Source organism: Crinia signifera, chromosome 19 (assembly GCF_055691185.1).
Source record: "Crinia signifera chromosome 19, ASM5569118v1, whole genome shotgun sequence".
Lineage (NCBI taxonomy): Eukaryota > Metazoa > Chordata > Amphibia > Anura > Myobatrachidae > Crinia > Crinia signifera.
The window spans coordinates 99,086,915-99,106,920 of NC_139226.1; the positions used below are offsets into that span (position 1 = coordinate 99,086,915).

The 20,006-nt window shown below is 42.9% G+C and overlaps 1 protein-coding gene and 1 long non-coding RNA gene across 5 annotated transcripts in view; one reads left to right on the top strand and one right to left on the bottom strand.

Moving 5' to 3' along the window:
• AJAP1 (adherens junctions associated protein 1) overlaps window positions 1-6,205 on the bottom strand; it is a 282,173-nt gene extending 275,968 nt beyond the window's left edge. The window contains exon 1 of one of the 4 annotated variants that reach the window (XM_083163011.1): window positions 4,815-6,205. In XM_083163011.1, coding sequence (XP_083019137.1) covers window positions 4,815-4,843 — 29 coding nt within the window. In that variant the 5' untranslated portion in view covers window positions 4,844-6,205. The remainder of the gene's footprint in view (window positions 1-4,814) is intronic. The other 3 variants (XM_083163013.1, XM_083163010.1, XM_083163012.1) reach the window with 3 other exon arrangements.
• The window catches only part of LOC146042781 (uncharacterized), a 39,021-nt gene continuing 24,183 nt past the window's right edge, over window positions 5,169-20,006 (top strand). The window contains exon 1 of the long non-coding RNA XR_014464013.1: window positions 5,169-5,559. This is a non-coding gene — a long non-coding RNA (uncharacterized LOC146042781). The remainder of the gene's footprint in view (window positions 5,560-20,006) is intronic.

Sequence of the window (20,006 nt, forward strand, 5' to 3'; positions counted from 1 at the left end):
TGATGTACAGTAAGATGGTTGGAAGTCCTTGTCCATTTCAGACAGTAAAAGGCCAATATCTGGGTTCCTCTAACCTTATCAGATTTGTAGATAGTACATAACATGTTATATAAGATTAGGTTTAGTGGCAGTGTGTAATCTGTTTACTGCTAAGGTTGGTTAGATTCTCTGCATGGAGCATAAAATAGGAGATTTATCAAAGCGTTGTGGAGAGAGGTAAAGAAGAGAGAAATAAAGTACTAACCAAACAGTCACTCTGCAAACATAGGGGCATATTTATTAAGCTCGGTGAAGTGATAATGTAGCTGGTACTTTATCATCAGCCAATCAGCTCCTAACTGTGAAGTTGCAGACTTGGTTTGAAAAATGACAGGTAGGAACTTATTGGCCGGTGATAAAGACCAGACACTTTATCACTTCACCAAGCTTAATAAATCTACCCCATAGTTTGAAAAGGGACATCAAGAGCTGAACAATAAATACTTTGGGGTTTATTTTGGTGCACTCCTTTTGGCAAATTCCTTTTTAGATGGACAAAACCATGTGCACTGCAGGTGGGGTAGATTTTACTTGTGCAGAGAGAGTTAGATTTGGGTGGGGTTTTACTTCAAAGTGAGATCTATATTGCAGTGTAAAAATAAAACAGTATTTTCCCTGCATGAAACAAAATAACTCCTCCAAATCTGCCCCCCTGCAGCATGGTTTTGTCCATCTAAGAAGGAATTTGACATAAGGAGTGAATCAGAATAAGGCCCTTTATCTCTCACTGCTTTATTTCTCTCTAATATTTGATTAATCTCTCCCAAAATCCTCAAACAGCCCAAATCATCCCTCCTTCTAGTCATCGAAGGGTCATTTTTCTTCCATCACAGTGTAAAAGTGTAAACCACTGCCATTCAATATAGTTGGTGTTGGTCATGGAGGGAGGGGAAAATTTAGAGAAGGATGCTCGAGTAACAGTATTTTGTTCTCACTATGGGTTTGATCCAAAACTGCTGTCAAACCAACGAAAAAGCTGTTTTCCACATATGCCAACATTTGGCATATGCACCAAGCTTATGGAACCCGGCCGGCAATGCCATCTGTAGATGGTTTGCCTAATACAAGCCTATGGGCTTCGTATTGCAGAGTTCAATGAGAGGGATCCAATTGGAACCCACCGCTGTACATAGGATATTTCACTTTCACAATCACATCAATCCCTGCCCCAGTGGAGCTTACAATCTATATTCCCTACCACATACACGCACACACATTCACTCTTGGGATCATTTTTGTAGAGAGCCAATTAACCTATCTGTATATTTTTGGATTGTGGGAGTACCCGAAGTACCCGGAGGAAACCCACGCAAGCATGGGGAGAATATACAAACTCCACAGTTAGGGCCATGGTGGGTATCGAATCCATGACCCCAGCGCTGTGAGGCAGTAATGCTAACCATTACAATGTCTGTGCATTTTTAGCTTTTCAACAGTGTTCCATTGCTGAAAGACCAAGATACGAAGACCAAGAAGATGACACTGATATATAAATGTATTCTGCCTCCACACAGTTACTGCATGTATTACATAACAGGAAAATGATATTTCACACCGAGTCCTGCACATGGGAGGGGAAGATTACAACATACAGACAATGTGATGGGTCACACGAGTGCAGTAGATCCTTTTATATAGAGAGACATATCCTGCCTTAGCTCTACAGTTAATTGAATAGTACATAGGCTATATTATTATTACCATCTTATAATGCATTTAGGTTCTATGCTTTGCCGGTTTATATGCTTAGCTCACAAACAATTTATTTCATATATCATTTATTTGTTCTAATTTTTCCCCCCATTGGACCAAGTTTAAGAATTAGTACTTTTATGACTATTACTACTTGTCACTGTGTACATATATCTGAGCACTATATATATATATATATATATATATATATATATATATATATATATATATATATATCTGAGCGCATGCTTCTATGCCAATGTATCTGGATGCATACAAAACTACAATGGTCACATGACAATTTTGTAACCACTAAAGCTGTTTTGATGTCTTAGACCAGGATGTTTTCCTGCATTATACCCATGGTAGAGGGTCAGGCATTATAAGGTGTAACTTACTCCAGGACCGACTGTCATTATATACAGTAATGAAAGGAGACTTTTATTTACAGTTTGTTAAAATTTCATTATGGCTATCAATAATAAAGCGGATTTGTGAAGTGGAGAGCATACAGTATATCTATCAAGTCCCCATACGCACTACTTTTTATCAAGATATGGTTATTGATTTAACCAGTGGCAATTGCAATCAAGATCATAAAATACATTGTCATTTCAGATATAGAATCCTTGCTATACCCCAAAACACACACCACACACACACACCACACACACACACACACACACACACACACACACACACACTGTATATATATATATATATATATATATATATATATATATATAATGCAACAAATTGCCCTTAAGTCCATACATTATAAGTTACAGTTGTATTACATTAGTGTAATGCAGATTGCACTTAATGTATCCTAAATACCCATGCATTTATTTACTCCATGATTAGCCTGCAAAACAAACGCATGTTACAAAGCACAAGTCCCTTTAAATACCACCCATCACTCTGACCTTATTTATATAGTTTAGTAAAAGTTATAGTGATTAATTTCAACATAAGCAATATTCACACAGTTCAGGTGTATCCTACCAAGAATGCTACTTCCTAGAGCACTCGGCAAAGTACATCTAAGGTGGCATTAAATAATACATAAAAATATATATATTTCCAAGTCATTGTAGAATGAAGAATTCTATCACTGAATTCAATGATAAAATCATTCTTAAGAACTCAGTTCACTAAAGATCATTTTCTAGGTACTTATAAGAGCATTTTCTGTCCATATGTTTTCAACAGGGATAACTATGATTTTGAATTGAGATTTTATCTAGAGTTACTTTGAACTTGAATTCAACAGGATAATGGGAATATTACAACGTAAAGCATCGATAGTTACTGGAAACATGGCTTAATATATATATATATATATATATATATATATATATATATATATATATATATATATATATATATATACAACACACACACACACAGTATAGATAGATAGATAGATAGATAGATAGATAGATAGATAGATAGATAGATAGATAGATAGATAGATAGAAAGATCATTTATCAGCCATAATACAGACGTGGTACTGGATAAATATGATGTATACAACCATTATTTAAAGTTACTTTACTTTCAATACACCTTAACCCAGTGGTCGAAGTGGGGCGGTATACGGGGGTATGGCATACCCCCACTTTAATCTGAAGATAAAAAAAAAAAAGTTTTTTTTCCCCCTCAGGATGCTCTCTGATCACTCAGCAGCACATATTGTGCTTTTGTAATACCCCTGTACAACGGGGCAGTCTGGCAGGGGACGTTGATGGACAGGGGGGTGTCCGAAGGTGCGCACTATATTCACTCTTTACTTTTCCATACCCCCACTTCAAAATTTCCATACCCCCACTTCAAAATTTCCACTTCGACCACTGCCTTAACCACATTTCACTTCAGTTAATGATGCATCTGATATGGTATATTTAAATGACCCCCAACTAACTTAACCCAATCCTACGGTAAATTGATTTGTAAGATGCACTTTTTGTAAGAGTATCTTGTCTCTTTATTCAGTGGCACACAGGAAATTGTTTCAGATGAACCTACAGTACGCGGAATCTGGAAAAACTGGGCACAAAAGAAATGTACATTCTGTTACCATGAACTAAATCTGCGCTAAAGCTGGAGTCTACCGCACCCTAGTGGCCAACTACGGAAAAACATGTTTGTTTCAACTTTCCAATGAGCTCTAAAAACAATATCAAAATGAAATTGCTGCAAAAGGAACATTACATGATGAAAGCACACTTAATAATTATCAAATGGGGACAACTATCCATGTGCTTACATGACACATGACACTCAATGGACCTTAGACTATGCGAACATTGCTCAAGTCGCCGACTTACTTGACAGCATCACACAAAATATCTAGAACTTATTTTTTTTTCTTTAAAACAATTAAACACTTTCTGCAACCACATAACCCCAAGTATACGCTCCGTGTGTAATCTTAGAAGGTCTGGTCTAGACTATCTGCGTATACTATGCACAATAAATATAAGTAAGAGCCTTTTCATACATAATATAAAATCATATATCTTATATTTCACTTGCTGATCAGTTATCGCTGCTTTCATAATAAATAAGGTGCAGCCGATTGCCAGAGCACATAGAGAATGTGTTCTACAGGTACACATTGTTACAGAGTATTTCAGCACATCTATGACCTTGGCCGAATGTTGCATTCTTACATATTAAAGCATATACTGTATATACAATGCACAAGCCATAAATCATTTATTAATTGTACCACACTTCTGCTCCATTCTAATCCGGTTCAGGATAAGCCTGAGGTCAGGGCAAGTTACATCAAAGTCTTCTTCCCTATCTCATTTGCAAAAAGCTACAATTGTACAAGGCAGTGTGAATTAGTAGCCAAATCACGTCCAGTCTAAGCCCTTCTGTCCCAGCCGGCAGTGGAGAGGTTAATCCCCACATTAATGTTCCATTTGCAACATAATGACTTTAAAAAAATATGCATAGATAATATTTAGAAGACATCTGTATGCAACCATACCCCCCCCCCCCCACCTCCTCCAGCTAAGATGCATTACATAATATAATGTAGATTGATATTTTTGGGGCGAAAGACTCTTACCTGATACCAAAAAGCTGTTTAATCCACATGGTCACGTTTGGAATAGATCAGATCGTCATGCATTGATCCATCTGTGTTGTTCCAAAATATTGATATTGTACAAGATACAAAAAATAAGCAAACAAAAATCAAACAGGAATATATATATATATATGTATGTATGTATGTATATATACACACAGGAAAAAAGCAAAACTGTATATTCCTCTAGAGATCTTGCAGATTGGATATTTAGCTGTTTGGGTAGAGAGAAGTCGCAGCTGCTTCCAAAAAAGACATTCCTGCATAGATTTCTTATGGTAACATGATAAAATCTGGCACAAGTGATTTTGGTGAGGGGAAGGGGGGGGGGGGTGAGACGAGTGGAGATGGGGACCTCAAGAAGCCAGCAGGAGGGGTGCCCCTTGAGGTCTGTGTGGAGTCAGGTTCTTTAGGTGTTCATGTCCACATCTACTGTCACTGAAAGATGAATCAAGCAGCCAGGTTCCTTTAAACAGCATCTAACAGAGGAGAGCTGAGCATTGGAGTTCCAGTAACCAGCAAGTTGTGAGGATGAGGCTGTGGTACCAATCTGGGATCCAGGTTCCTTCCTGACCATGAGAGAGAGAGAGAGAGGCTCCTATTCAAGCTGCAAGAAAGAGGAGAGAATGGGTGGCAGGCAATGCACGGAGGCACAGAGAGCAGAGAAAGCAGGGTGCATGCCTTGCCAGCTGTAGTCGCTGCTATGAGAAGTCCTGGGTGCAAGGTAAGTGCAAGAGCCCCAGTTTGCAAAAAAAAAAAAAAAAATATATATATAATAATAATTATTATTACAATAAAAAATTATATATATATTGATTCTAAGTTGTACAGTCAATGCAACATCGCAGCATGCTGTGAGTCCATCCCAGGTAGCAGACAGATCCGGGGGAGGGGGTTCTGCAATGTAAGGTATATAAACTGGAATTTTGGGTGCAACAGGAGCTCAGCGCTGTCTCCCTCCGTCTCAGTCTCTATGCACTGAGTTGCAATAGCCTACACTATAAAACGTCATGCACAGTTAACTCTTTGGCTTCCAGAATATCTAATGCCCCTACTGTAGTGCTTATAGATACTGTATTTGCTTGGAAAAACAAATGAATTTATGGCAATACAGATCGCAATTATTGCTGCTATTGTTTATATCCCAGACCCCTTCTCTATGTAATGTCCCTAAAAGCCTTGCATCCCCCTGTCCTCACCTGATCACACAGTCTTCCAGGCTACTGACCTCCCTACTCTCCAATGATTGCTGTATATTCCCTACTGCCCCCCAAAGCTGACCCTTATCTCCTCCCTGACTCCAGCGGCCAATCCCTTATCTCTGTCTAATCTACTCTTGCAATGTCCACATACCCAACACGTTATTACTTGATATTTGTCTTCTGCCCTCTGGCTACTTCCCCCCCCCCCCCACCCAAGTTAATTATGTATTCAGTTATTTATACAGATTGAGTTCACAGCTACAGCTATGGAGAGATAGCAGCAGCAGTCTCCAATGCAGTCTGAATATCCCTGTTCAGGAGGTATTTAACTATCAGCTTCAGCTGGTGGGATGGATATGGGCTTTATCAGGAACTTCAACTTATGAAGTCTGCTCACTGTGAAAATGGCTCATTATAATGCACACACACACACACCGATGTGTGCTGTATTGCCATGCCATCGCTATAATACTGTCATATAGTCTTTATTTGCAAAGTAGAAGACTCACCTTGTATTTGATTCCATATAATATACTGTATTCATGGAGTTCTTTGAAGAGATATAAATATGTCTATATTTCCCTCGCTCCCTCCCTTACTCTCCCCCTTACTCATTAGGCGCCACATTGTCAAACTCTCGCCTGCCTCCCCTCTTTTATCCATTATACACCGTCTACCATATTGCAGTGTATATAGAAACAAGAAGGGATTTAATGGCATCAATCCCAAGGGTCAGATTTGTGGCTGTGAACCCCCACTGCACCTCTCATTGCTGGTAAATCTATTGCGCTATCTATGGGTACCCTATGCATAGAACAATACATATTAGACTATGGATTTCTACATCTATGCATGTTTTTATAGACTACCAAACTCAGTCCTTAGGACCCCACACAGTTCAAGTTTTCCAGGTCACCCGAACAGGTGCTCTCATTGCTGACTGATGCAATGTAAAAGATCCGCAGGTGGAGCTAATTATTTCACTTGTGATTCTGTGAGGAGACCTGGAAATCATGCACTGTGTGGGGTCCTAAGGACCGAGTTTGAGAAACTGTCGACTAGCCGATAGCCATGACCCAAGGGGAGCAGATGGCTCCTGGCCAGGCTTACTGTATAGGGCTGAGTGTGTTTTTCTAGGCAGATGCCAGCTTGAATATAAAGGTACTGTATGTGCAGGTTTTATCGTCCCTAATGTATGATTTGAGGATGACTTAGTCAATTGGGACCTTCTAACTTATATTTTCCTGAGACTGAACCAATAAATGTGCCAAGTAAAATACATTAACACTAAGAAGGAAAGAAAGAAAACTCATTGATGCTGGACAGCAACTGTTCAATATGCAACTTACAAGGGCACTGTTGATGCATATACTGTAGTATCATCTGTACAGGGTTTGGAACACAGACACTTATATCTGACTGTCTTTCCCTGATTTGTCACCATTAGTAAACGAAGTCTGCATTCCATCCACTGTCATAGGCAAACCTCCTCTTGTCACATACACAGTGCTATATATTATGTCGCTCTGTAATCCCCTCCTCCAGTGTGGCACGGGAAGAAATACCGTAGCACTCAGTGTGAAAGCGCTTGGTAATTAAGTAAAGTGAAGGTTTGAGTTTGAGGATCCAGCCACCTGGTTGCTAAGTATCTTGGCCGGTAATGTGCTGTTGCTGTCTGGAATAAAGTAACCCGGCAGATATGAATAAAACAGATTCCATGATTGGTGGGTATAGTTTTGGGACCTGGTTGGGGGATAATATGTGATCTAGTTATAACTGATGCATCCTAACTGGATAGGATGTGGGTAGACACCACAAGGACAGACATGTTTTGGGAATTGAAGAAATCCTTCAGTTACAGTATGCTGGAATTTCTGCTACTTATCCACAGTTGTGCTTTTGTATGGTGCTATTGTAGAGAATTCAGTGGTGGTTTTGACCTATGGGCTGCAGGGTTGCAGCCCGGTAAAATGTGCTACTTTAGTGAAGCCAGATGCAGCTTGTGAGACTGCACTGGCTTTATTATAACTGTCAGTGACTTCCTATTGGAAGTCCGACCTGCCAGTCACCAAGGCAGTCCCATTGGGAGGTGTTCTCTCCCTCCGGGACATCTCTCTACAGCCCGTAAAATCCGTGTGGCAGCCCATAAAATCCGGAATCTGCGCATGCGCAGTACCCTCGTCTGTATTGCTGATGTGCTGGTCCCGGTGCCTGTCATCTGTATAATACAGGCGCCAAAGACCGTGATTTCCCTTCTATGGGATGTTGCCGAAACAGCCCATTGAAGCTGGCTGCATGCGCAGTACTGAGGTCGGTACTGCGCATGCGCCAGGCCAGTCCCGGTGCCTTTCATCATTGGAATGCAAAGGGGCCAGGAGGAGTGGCAGCAGCGGCAGGGGGGCGTGCCGGCATCATGACCAGCGGCAGCCCCCTCCTGCAAAAAAGTACCAGCCACCACTGGTAGAAATCAATGCAGAGTTTCCTAATCTCAGTCCAAAAGCATCCTAACAAACCATGTTCAGTGCTTGTGCATAGGTGGCCTAACATGACATGAGTGTAGTTATAGTGGGTGCCGGAGGTGCCATTGCTATGGGTCAGGAGATTATAGGGATTAGAGGATTATGGGGAAACCTGCTGCCTTTTCAGGGGCAGAGGGTTAAAGGAGAGAGAGAGGGTGACAAGGGGATAGTAACACAGAGGTGAGGGTGAGGCTGTGGGTGACAGTGAGAGGCAGAGGTTACAGGAGAGATAGGGTGATGAGGAGGTAGTAACACAGAGGAGAGGCAGAGAGTGAGTTAATGGGTGACAGTGAGATGCAGAGGGTTACAGGAGAGAGGGTGATGAGGAGATATTAACAAAGAGAGACATTGATTCCCGTCTGTCGTTATGCGGTCGATCTAACCACAAACGGGCCAGGATCACGGCTGTCGGCGGGGATCGACAGCCGCGATCCCAGATTGCATACCCCCCATAATATGAGCTGGTGGCACTGTAATGTGGCATAAAGTAAATAAAGGGCAGTGTAATGTGGCACAAAATGAACTGGGTTGCAGATAATGTGATTTGCAATGAATATTGTTACCATGGCCCCACCCCCTGCCTCACAGTGCCTGTAATTTCAGAATTGTGTAGCATGGCCATCCCCACTTTCCCACCGACAATTTTATATCATATTACCCCCATCATGCCTTCCCATGCCGGGCCATGGCCATTGCTCTACCGACCTGACAACCATTAAATATTGGTCTGATGTTCTGAACATCTAAGATATAACAATGACAACAATATGGCATCTTACCTGTAGCTTAGATCTGATACAAGCATTTTGTTACTGCTAATGGTGGGGGAAGAAGGAAATACTCCAACATTCAGAACGCAGAATACAAATAAAAGATCACCAATCTAAATTAAAATAAATTGGGTTTGGATGAAATTGTTTTGCCATAAGAATGGACCACTTGTGACTCAGGTCTGAGTAGGATGTAGTTGGCCCATTGTGTCCTTGATACACATTGTCTGCGTAAGCCAGGCTTGGCTGATAGAAACAGAGCATGTTACAGAATACATGGCACACATCAGATTGGATCAGCTGTGTTCATTTCACAGCATTAGCTGTAGATCTATTCAATTCTGAGTATATTCAGAAATATATTGTACGATAATGATATTCGGTATAGCAGAAAAACTGATCTGAAACACATAGGCCCTGATACTGGTTCCGATGTTTTTCTACTGCGCAGGGTCCCTGGGTGAATGAGCTTGGCGACTTGCATAGATGCTGAGCCATTCACACTGAGCGGTGCGACCCAAGGGCGTGTGGTGTGGAAAACGCTGAGTGATCCCATGGGAATGCGGGCATAACGCGGGGTGCTAGGGGCAGGCGGCTGACATGACGTCAGCCACCCGCCCTGTCTTCGGCTGGAAGCCCTTGAATATAAATCATTCTCCACTAAGTTATATTTGCGAGTCCTGGAGAAATCATTCGAAGATAGGGCACATGTGTGTGTGTGTGTATGTGTGGGGGGTGTCTTCTTGAAATGGTCAGGATACGATTGTGCGCTGGGAGGGGGCATATATATATTAAAGACTCTTTCTTACCATTACGGACATAGCATCCAGGCCCTGTTCAGTCATGGATGTTTTCGACCGGGACTCGCGGCTGAAAATTCAACTTTTTTAAAAGTTGAATTTGCATTGTCGGAAACAGATTCTAAATTGACGAATCAAAGGTTGTTTCCAACAAAACATATCAGCCTGATTCAGACGTACGCAAAATTGAATTTCGTCAGTCTGCGCATGCGCCTAAGTTGCAAAGTGATTGACAGGCAGGGAGCATTTGGGGGAGGTAACAGGGAATCAGGCCCATAGTTCATTTAGAGAGTTCACCTCAATAATAATTAGAGATTATATTGTTTGGATACTAACAATAATTGAGTAATGTGTATCATAATCACCTAGTACTGCGGGATGGCTGGTAGGCCCTGAAAATCATGTTTATCTCCCTGACCCCATGTAAGAGTGGGTAAGTCACCAGGATAGCTGCCAACAACCCCTTCCCTCGGTGGATGATATTATTTGTGCTGAATCGTGTAGCATGGGAGGAGCCTAGTGGCGTATTTATACAAAGCTCAATGTGCACAGTGCGCATGGACCTCTGAGTCCCATGGAAGCCCCACACCGCACACACTGCACCAATTTTTAATACTTGCTCCTCTGGAGTCCTGCGATGAAGGACCATTGATGACCACTTATCATTAATGATTCAAAATCTTCGATGGTTTATGGTTAATATAGAATAGTTTTGCCATTGATGGTGGAGAACCAGATTGTTCCCCTCCGCTGATGTCAAGCTATTTATATTCTCTGCAAGGACCCGGGAAATGTAGCATAGCTCCGCCCTGACACCTGCCAAGCTCCGCCCACATGTTTTGATTGCCACAAATCTGTCAAAGAAAATGAATAATCATCGATAGGGAAAAACATTGATTGCCATCCATTGCATAGTATGCCACTATCAATGGCCAGTTGCACTATTGAGATTGATGGCAACTATCGATGGCACTGGTAATCAGAGCCTATCAGGCGCTTGAGATCCTCAGCTTAGTATTCGTATGTAATGGAAAAAATGAGAGCAAATATAGTGAAGTACGTTTTTTCACAGTGCACTCATTTAATAACATACAATAAAACATACAACAGAATATCCTCCATAAGACATCAATTAAAACATGAATAAAATCCTCAAGTGAATGGATAATGAGATTACCGGATAAAGTGGGAACTGAGAAAGTAAACAGTTCCACAAGAGCTTAACAAAACGTCCCCCACTGGCACATCTGCTGGGTCTCACATTCAGGCTGGTCCGGTCTCAAATCAGTCTCTTCTCCTTCACATGCAGTATCACCAACGCGTTTCACCCTCCGCAGAGGGCTTTTTCAAGGTCTGCGGAGGGTGAAACGCGTTGGTGATACTGCATGTGAAGGAGAAGAGACTGATTTGAGACCGGACCAGCCTGAACGTGAGACCCAGCAGATGTGCCAGTGGGGGACGTTTTGTTGCTAAGCTCTTGTGGAACTGTTTACTTTCTCAGTTCCCACTTTATCCGGTAATCTCATTATCCATTCACTTGAGGATTTTATTCATGTTTTAATTGATGTCTTATGGAGGATATCCTGTTGTATGTTTTATTGTATGTTATTAAATGAGTGCACTGTGAAAAAACGTACTTCACTATATTTGCTCTCATTTTTTCCATTACATACGAATACTTCGGAGTAATCTGAGTAAGCGGAGGATCTCAAGCGCCTGATAAGTTGTTTTTTCCATTTTTTTTTTGGTGTATAGAGATTGGTGAAGGTTTGTGAGGGACCTTAGGAATTTCAACTGTTGGGCTGCTAAGTGCGCAACTAACCTGTCTATACATTTTCCACTGTATGGTAATCAGAGCCGCCACTAGGTACATTTTACAACTCCTGCCATTATTAGTATTGTTACCGCTTCAAGACAATGGCTGGCACGCTGTATCACCCCAATAGTTACACCTAGCATGGGCTATTATACTGCACATTGCACGGCATGCAGGGGTTAATGTGATTATACTTCTGTTTAGTTGCTGTGTGACAGACATGCAAATTACCTCCTGCATCATGCTGCTGGCATGACTCCCTGTGCAGGGAGTGATTCCTTATCCTCCTCCTCCTGCCTGAGACGAGCAGTGCACACACAGTGCAGCCTGCAGAGTGCCAAGCCTCTCTGTGTCCTTGGCTCGGTGCTCTGCAGGCTGCACTGTGTATTGTGCATGCCTGGCTGAGGGGGCACTAGGTGGGGGAGGCAGTGTGGACGTGGGGGTGGCACCGTGCCGCTGTCGGCACGGCCTGGGCCCGGGACAGCTGTACCCACAGCAACCCCCTGTCGGCGGCCCTGCTGGTAATGGTGGCCATTCCTATTCTGCACATACGCAGTAGAGTCTGAGCCTTCTAGAGCTCAGACTCTACTGCGCTGTACACTAGTGCGTCACTGCAGCAGCGGCCAAGAGTGGGGGGGGGGGGTGGAGGAGGCTGCTCACAGACCTCCTCCTCTCTTGAATGAGACCACTGTTATGTGGTCATACAGACACACCCTCAGCATAACATTCCATTGCCACACCTCCTATGCCATGGCACCCCCATGCTGTGTCAACCTGGCTGCCTGCTACCAGAAGGGGCATCTAGAATGTCAGCAAGTATTGGAAATTGAGTATTCTCAGATTAACTTTACCTGTCAGGTACGCACATAGTGTTTATCAGGTCAAATTTAATAAAGGACAAAACAGACATTTGCCCCGGGTCTACCAGCTCAGAGGGTACAACATTAGACTTTCTAGTTATATACTGTAATACAATTCTCCGGATTTCCCCGAGGGTGGCCAGACTGGTATTGAACGATGCTGAACCCTCACTCTCACCGCCATGCTTAAGATGCCACTTACATAAACAGAACTCTCAAACATAAAATTCTTAATTTATTTTATTTTATTTACTTGGTGCTTCTCCAAGAATGGATTTCTAAAGGTAAATGCTTGTTAATTTAGATTAAAAAGTACATGCCAGACTTGGCAAAAGGAACATTGTATAAGGAATTTGTGCTGACATTGTTTCCTTACAGGTCGCCTGAGTTACTTGATATTTTAGCAGTGTGACCTACTGCTTGTGCCAAGCGATCACAGATTTTGTGCAATCCTAATGGTCCTATACTGTTAGGCATACTTGCCTTCTTTTTAAAGCTAGTTTCAGGGAGATTATAGTTGGTAGTAGAATTTTGCACAGCGCCCCAATGAGGGGGCATGTAATGCACCACCCAAAAGGCGTGTCTAGTTCCATTTATGGAGAGATTGTGAAAAGAGATTGTGAACGTGGCACCTAGAAGCGTGGCTGTGTACTGCTACATCTGAGAGGAATCTTTTAAAATGACTTTTATCCAAATGTAGATGATGAGCCCCAAAGCAGTTAGTAGGAGCTCCTATACTTGCTAAAGTGCTGGCAAATGGTGCTGATGATTCAATGTAAATGTATCTGTCTCTTATTCCCTTTTTCCAAATAATGTAACAGTGTAATGTGGGCTAGGTGACATGAGGGAGATTGCTAGACTAATGAGGGAGAGAGGGAGATTGCTGATATTGCAGCGGTCCCTCTTGATACATTCTGGGGATAATTAATATTTGAGGCTAACCCCCCAAAACGGGTGTTTTCGGGGATTTAGCAGCAAATATAGAATGATAAATGAGCCCCTTAGTCAGTAAACATCAGACCCCTGGCTGGAGAGGGGACAAGTGGCATCACTTCCATGTCACAGAAGATGGTCTTTCCTTATACCGTCACATACAGTAAGTGCATTTTTACTTTAAATAATACATTTAAAGACATATTAACTATAAATACATTTAAGCATGTTACAGATCTGCTTTTCAGTATACACCAGGGTACTGCAGATCAGCTGCAGTGCTTTCCTGTAATATATATATTTAATACAGTTTATTTTACAGTATATATATCTCTCCCCATGCTGATTGTGACTGAGGCTAACTAATTCAGAATTGACTGTAAAGTTGGAAATTAAGTCATCTGTCGGGGAGGTGTTTTTTGTGCTTCTCGATTCGATTCCACTATACCCATCACTAAGTGGAGTATCACAGGGTCACCGGAATAAACCCCTGTGACCACATCTCCCTCTATAATTCCCAAAAGGGTTATTTACTATATGCCACTTGTATCGAACCAAGGTATACTATATTCATAGATCCTGGTGTATTACCCCTGAAGAAGTCCCTAGTGGACGAAACGCGTAGGGTTCAGCGTGATCTTTCAACACCTATGATCAAAGCTGTACTGGATGATAATGACACACCATGAAATTGTATAATTGACTTCAAATGAGAAGCTCTTTTACGAAAGTATTTTTAATTGTTTTACTGTACAAAATAAATGTTTTATATTTTTCCAATTGTTGATTGGTGAAACTATTCTCTGAGCGCACCTCTACACCTTTTTCTTCATATATATATATATATATATGCAATGCTGTTAGCACTAATCCTAGCTTCCAGCTATATCTCTATGCCATAGAGAGTATAGTGGTAAAGGCTGCACATATCGCTGGTCATTAGGGGAGAGGAATCCACTGTTCTCCATAACAGCTGCCCTAAGGACAAGTTAGCAGTGATGCCACTATCCTCTCTATACATTCTGGGGTTTATTGGTTTTATTGAAGATTGGATGTTGCTATGGGAAACCAATCAGATTCTATCTATTATCGTCTAGCAGCTGCTAAATAAATAAGAAGTTGTGGGAAATGTAATAGGATGAGAGATTCAGAAAGTGAGAGATTTGGTAAGAATTTTTTTTTTTAAAGCGGCAATCATTTACACGGCAAAATCAGTGTTTGATTTTGCAGGGTAAATGATTGCCGCTTTAAAAAAATCTTTCTTAACAAATCTCTCACTTTCTGAATCTCTCATCCTATTACATTTCACCCGTAGAGTCTGAAGGTTGACGGGGCTTAGGTTGACACCTGAAATAGGTAGACATGGCTAAGGTCGACAGGGTTGGAAGGTCGACACACGCATTAGGTCAACCATAGCAAGGTTGACAGTCAAAAGGTCGACGTGGGTTTTTCCATTTTTTTTTCTGAATGGACACTGTCTAGGTGTACCGCATCGCCCGCATGGCACACTATTTTATTCTTCCACCACGCCGTAGTGGGTGGTAAGGCATGAAAAATCGCCTGTCGCCACATGTCAGATCAAGAAAGAAAATGTGAAAAACATGCCATTGGCGACCTGATGCTTGTGTCGACATGCCAGCCCTGTCGACCTTAGTTATGTTGGCCGATTTCATGTCGAGGTTCAGCGGTCGATTCAAGAACGGGAAAGCCCAGCACTTGATGGGCGTGTCCATAAAATGGCTGGGCGTACCCCTGTCGATGCTTGCTTGGGACAGGCGGTTGAAGTCACATGACGTCAGCGCCTGCTCCAATTACGGCAGATAGCAGGCATAATCTATATAGACATACATAATCAATCTAGAATTTTATGAATGAACGGGAAATAAATCATTTGATGGTGAGCGACCATCAAATGAGTTTTCACCGGTGCAGATGCATGCGAGGGGAGGAATTAGCGTACACATCCCATCACATGCTAGTGGGGGGGGGGTTTCAATAGGGGGGTCATTCGGTTGGGCGGCGTTTACCTGTTCGCCAGGCTGCGAACATACGCAGCATAGTGCCCGGGTCTGAATCAGGCCCTCTAGCTCCTCGTATCATTATAATAATCACTGGGGATAGATTACAACCAGGCAGCAAATCTGTGACTTTTGCTGAACGCTGCGGCCTAAAGCCTACGGCTCTGTAGAAATAAATTGTTGTCTAATGAGGCACTATATTATGCCTTGTTTGCTGTGTTTCCACCATGCATTGAATGTAGAGGTAACGATATCAGGTCACGGAGCTGTCTATTGCCCATTGTGGATTCCCTCCTCATTAAATGTAACTTTTAGCCTCTTTTATTGCTTTTTTATTCAACATATATCAAATCTTCCGAAGAGAGCAAGTGAAGGTGTTGCGGTTACGTTTTGCCCGGGTCTGCTGCAGGGTCCTGCTCCCTGCCACCCCCCTCCAGGGAGCTGGGCAGTGGGGTGAGAGAGGACAGCTAAAGTCTTTCCCCCCCCAGCTCAGCACACGATGCTCTGTGCTGCGCAGCGCAGCCAAGAGGAATGCCGGGCCCCGGTAAAAAAAAGGGGGGGCGTGGTCTAAGTGTGGGAGGTGTGGCCACCTCCCTCACTTAGGCCACACCCCCAAAATGTTTAGAGTGGGGTGAAAGAAAACTCTAAATACTCAAAACTCAGCAGCAGCAGCACACACGTACAGCATGTGCTGTGCTGACAGTAGGCTCAGTATGAGCTCTTACGCTGTCAGTGAGACGCTCATGCTGAGCCTGCTGTCAGCACAGCACATGCTGTAGAAGAGTGTACTGCTGTTGCTGCCCAAGAGGGACCGAGGAGGAAGGGAGGGGTCTGACCAGGGCCCCTCCAGCAAGCCCGGGCCTGGGTAATTAGTACCCCCCCCCCCCCCTCGGCTGCCCTGGTGCTGCGTGCTGAGCTTGGGAAAGAGAGACAGCTGCAGCGACTTCCCGGAGAACCCACCCGGTTGCCACGCCCCCTCAATTTTACCAGGGCCCGGGCCACCGGTTAGCGCCCCTGGGTTGCTCTAGGTAACATTTGCACTTATGTTCTTTAGAAGGTTTTTATATTAGATACTGTTACAGAGAAAGTGGGTTTTATTGAAATAGATTGTTCCTGTACTTGTCTAAAGGATGACACTGAACCAAAACTCACCACTTTATCTATTCCCACTCACATACAGTATGTTCCCACTTCATGGGGTAAATTTACTAGAGCTTCTAAAAATGAAAAGAGGTGGTGTTGCCCATAGCAACCAGTCAGATTCTGTGTTATTTTTGAGATTGCAATAAATAAAGTAAAATTACCCCTATGGTGATGACATGTCTGCCTTTTCCCAACCACCCAGTGGCGTAGCTTCCATGTGGCAGACCCCGCAGCAGCTTGGGGGAGCAAGCGCCAGCGGGGCCTGTGGTGAGCGCCGGTGCCCGGGGTACTGACATGCTGCCTAACTACCCAGCTGACTACCCTGCAGCCACAACTGCCAGAGCATCCCTTACTCAGTGGAGTCACTGCTGCGAGATCGGATCGGGCAGCGTTCAGATAGAGACTCCCCGGCTTCCACACTGCAGCTTCAATCAATACCTTCTCTTCACACACGGGCTGGCCCCACCCACTAGGCTAAGAGTGGGCTCAGCCCAGCCTCCACTTCCTGCTCCTCGTCTGCCTGACTGTGCTGCGGCTGCCTCACCATACTGCCCAGTCTGCTCTGCAGAGGAAGTAACACAGAAGTTGGAAGTTGTGCTTACTGGGGGGAAGGGGGCTGTGTATAATGAAGTGTGTCCTGGGGAGGTAACATGGGGGAGGGGGCTGTGTATAATGCAGTGTGTCCTGGGGGGGGGGGGGGCACACTGTGAACCTCACACCAGCTCACATCTTTATAGGGACAGTGAAAATTATTGTTGGATTGAGACCTCAACCCTACACTAGCAGTGTCTATTCTTAGATGCAGACTGGTCGGCCCTAAAAGGAATACATCGGGTAGAGAGGACCCTATTGTGAACAGCCATAGATCGCATACAAAGCGTACCCTCAATCGAACCTTTAGTGCTGTCCATTCGAATATACATGGATAAAAATCTGTGACAAAAAGGAAAAGACTACAGCACTAATACAACTCCGAGCAGCGGAGTTTCATAACTAAAGTGCGCCTCAGAGTCCGTAGAGGATTTATTGTTTCAACGTCTGGTTGGGATACACCTTATTCTTATGCGAAAAAATCGCGAAAATTGGGTCAATAACAACTGCGAACCCCTGATGAAGTCCCTTGCAGGGACGAAACGCGTTGGGTACGTTTGTTTGCTATTCTGAAATACTACACTGAAGTTTTTATGATCTGAAAAAAGTACCTCTATTGAATGAAAAAAAGAGACTTTTTAATAAATGTTTATTAATCATTGGGCTTTACTTTGATTCACTCTGAATATAACTAAAGGCTTTTATAGAACCAATCATTGAAGGTTCAAACAAGGGCGCCAACTTACATCTGTTTTCCACATTCCTTTTCCCCCCGTCCAACAGGGGTTCTTGTAAGTCCGGCAGCCGAGTATTAACCACATATTAAGTAGTGGCGCGAAACAAGAGTCTGCTCCCCATATATATATATATATAAGGGGCATATTTATTTATATATATATATTTATTTTATATATATATATATATATATATATATATATATATATATATATATATATATATATAGGTAGAGGTAGAGGTGTAGGCCTGGCACTCCTCCAGCAGTACAGGTAACCCAGGTGCCTTCAGGAACAGAAGTACAGGATAGTGAAGAAACAACAGCGGCACTCTGGGGATTTTTAGAAAAAATATATTTTCAGCAAAAAAAGCTTCCAACGTTTCGGGGTATGTGACACCCCTTTGTCAAGGTTATACGTGCACGTATAACCTTGACAAAGGGGTGTCACATACCCCCGAAACGTTGGAAGCTTTTTTTGCTGAAAATATATTTTTTCTAAAAATCCCCAGAGTGCCGCTGTTGTTTCTTCACTATCATATACTATCATATATATATATATATATATATATATATATATATATATATATATATATGCTTTTCATTCTATTCTCTTCCTGTTCTGTCCTCTCCACTAATCTGACCTTGCCTACACCCTATCTCACCACCTTCCATCCTTCCATTTATCCCTCTAACTCCCTTTTATCTTTCTCAACTCTCTCTTCCTTCCCTTTCTTTTTCTCACTCTCACTATCCCTTTTTTATTTCCTGGGTCCTCTCTCCCCCACATTCCCCCGCAGGGCCGGCCTTAGGCATAGGCAAACTAGGCAATTGCCTAGGGCATTTGAAATGCCATGGGGCATCAGCAGCTTCTGCTGATTAAAATGATATGCAGCATGCCTATATTCTGTGTGTGAGTGAGGCTGTATCTGCATATGAAATAGTGTATTCGTGGAAATCACTATAACATAGCATTCCGTATGCAGGTACAGCCAGAGTCGCACACAGAATATAGGCATGCCGCATATCATTTTAATCATCGGAAGCTCCTTGTGTTTGCTAGTCATAACAATGCAAATAAGACGAATTTTCAGCAAAAAAGGCACCCAACGTTAGCAGAACTGGCCAGGAGCTGCATGGCCTATTGAGGCAAGATGTATGAGGAAACATCTGTATCCAAGCCGAGGCAGAGGTCACAGTGTTAGCGGCTGTGCGAGTGCTGTCTGCGGGTGGGTTGGTTGTGCAATAGTGTTCGGCATATGTGTAAGGGGCATTATGTGTGTCATGTGTATAAGGGCATTAATAATGTGCAACATATGTGTAAGGGGCATTATGTGTGTCAGTATGTGTATGAAGGGCATTAATAAAGGTTGGCATAATGTGTAAGGGGCATTATGGTTATAAGGACATTAATAATGTGTGTCATGTGTAAGGGGCATTACTGTGTGGTATTATAAGGGGTGCAGAAAGAAAGGGATAGGGGGTACAAATTACCCAGGCCAAATTCTGATGGGAGGGCCCAGTGGGGGCCCCGGGCCCCCTCCCCTTAAGTGACAGCTGCAGCTGCAGCTCTTCTCCTCTGCCCAGCACACACTGCTTTGTGCTGGGTTGCAGCGTGGCCATGGAGGTGGTTAAAATACAATATTTTCTCAGGATTTTTTTCTAAGGGTATAATGTGAATAATGTGAGGAGTAATGTATATAAGGTAAAGTGGTACTACAGTGTGATGTAACGTGAATAAGGGACACCATCGCATGATATAATATGAATAAAGTTGCACTACTGT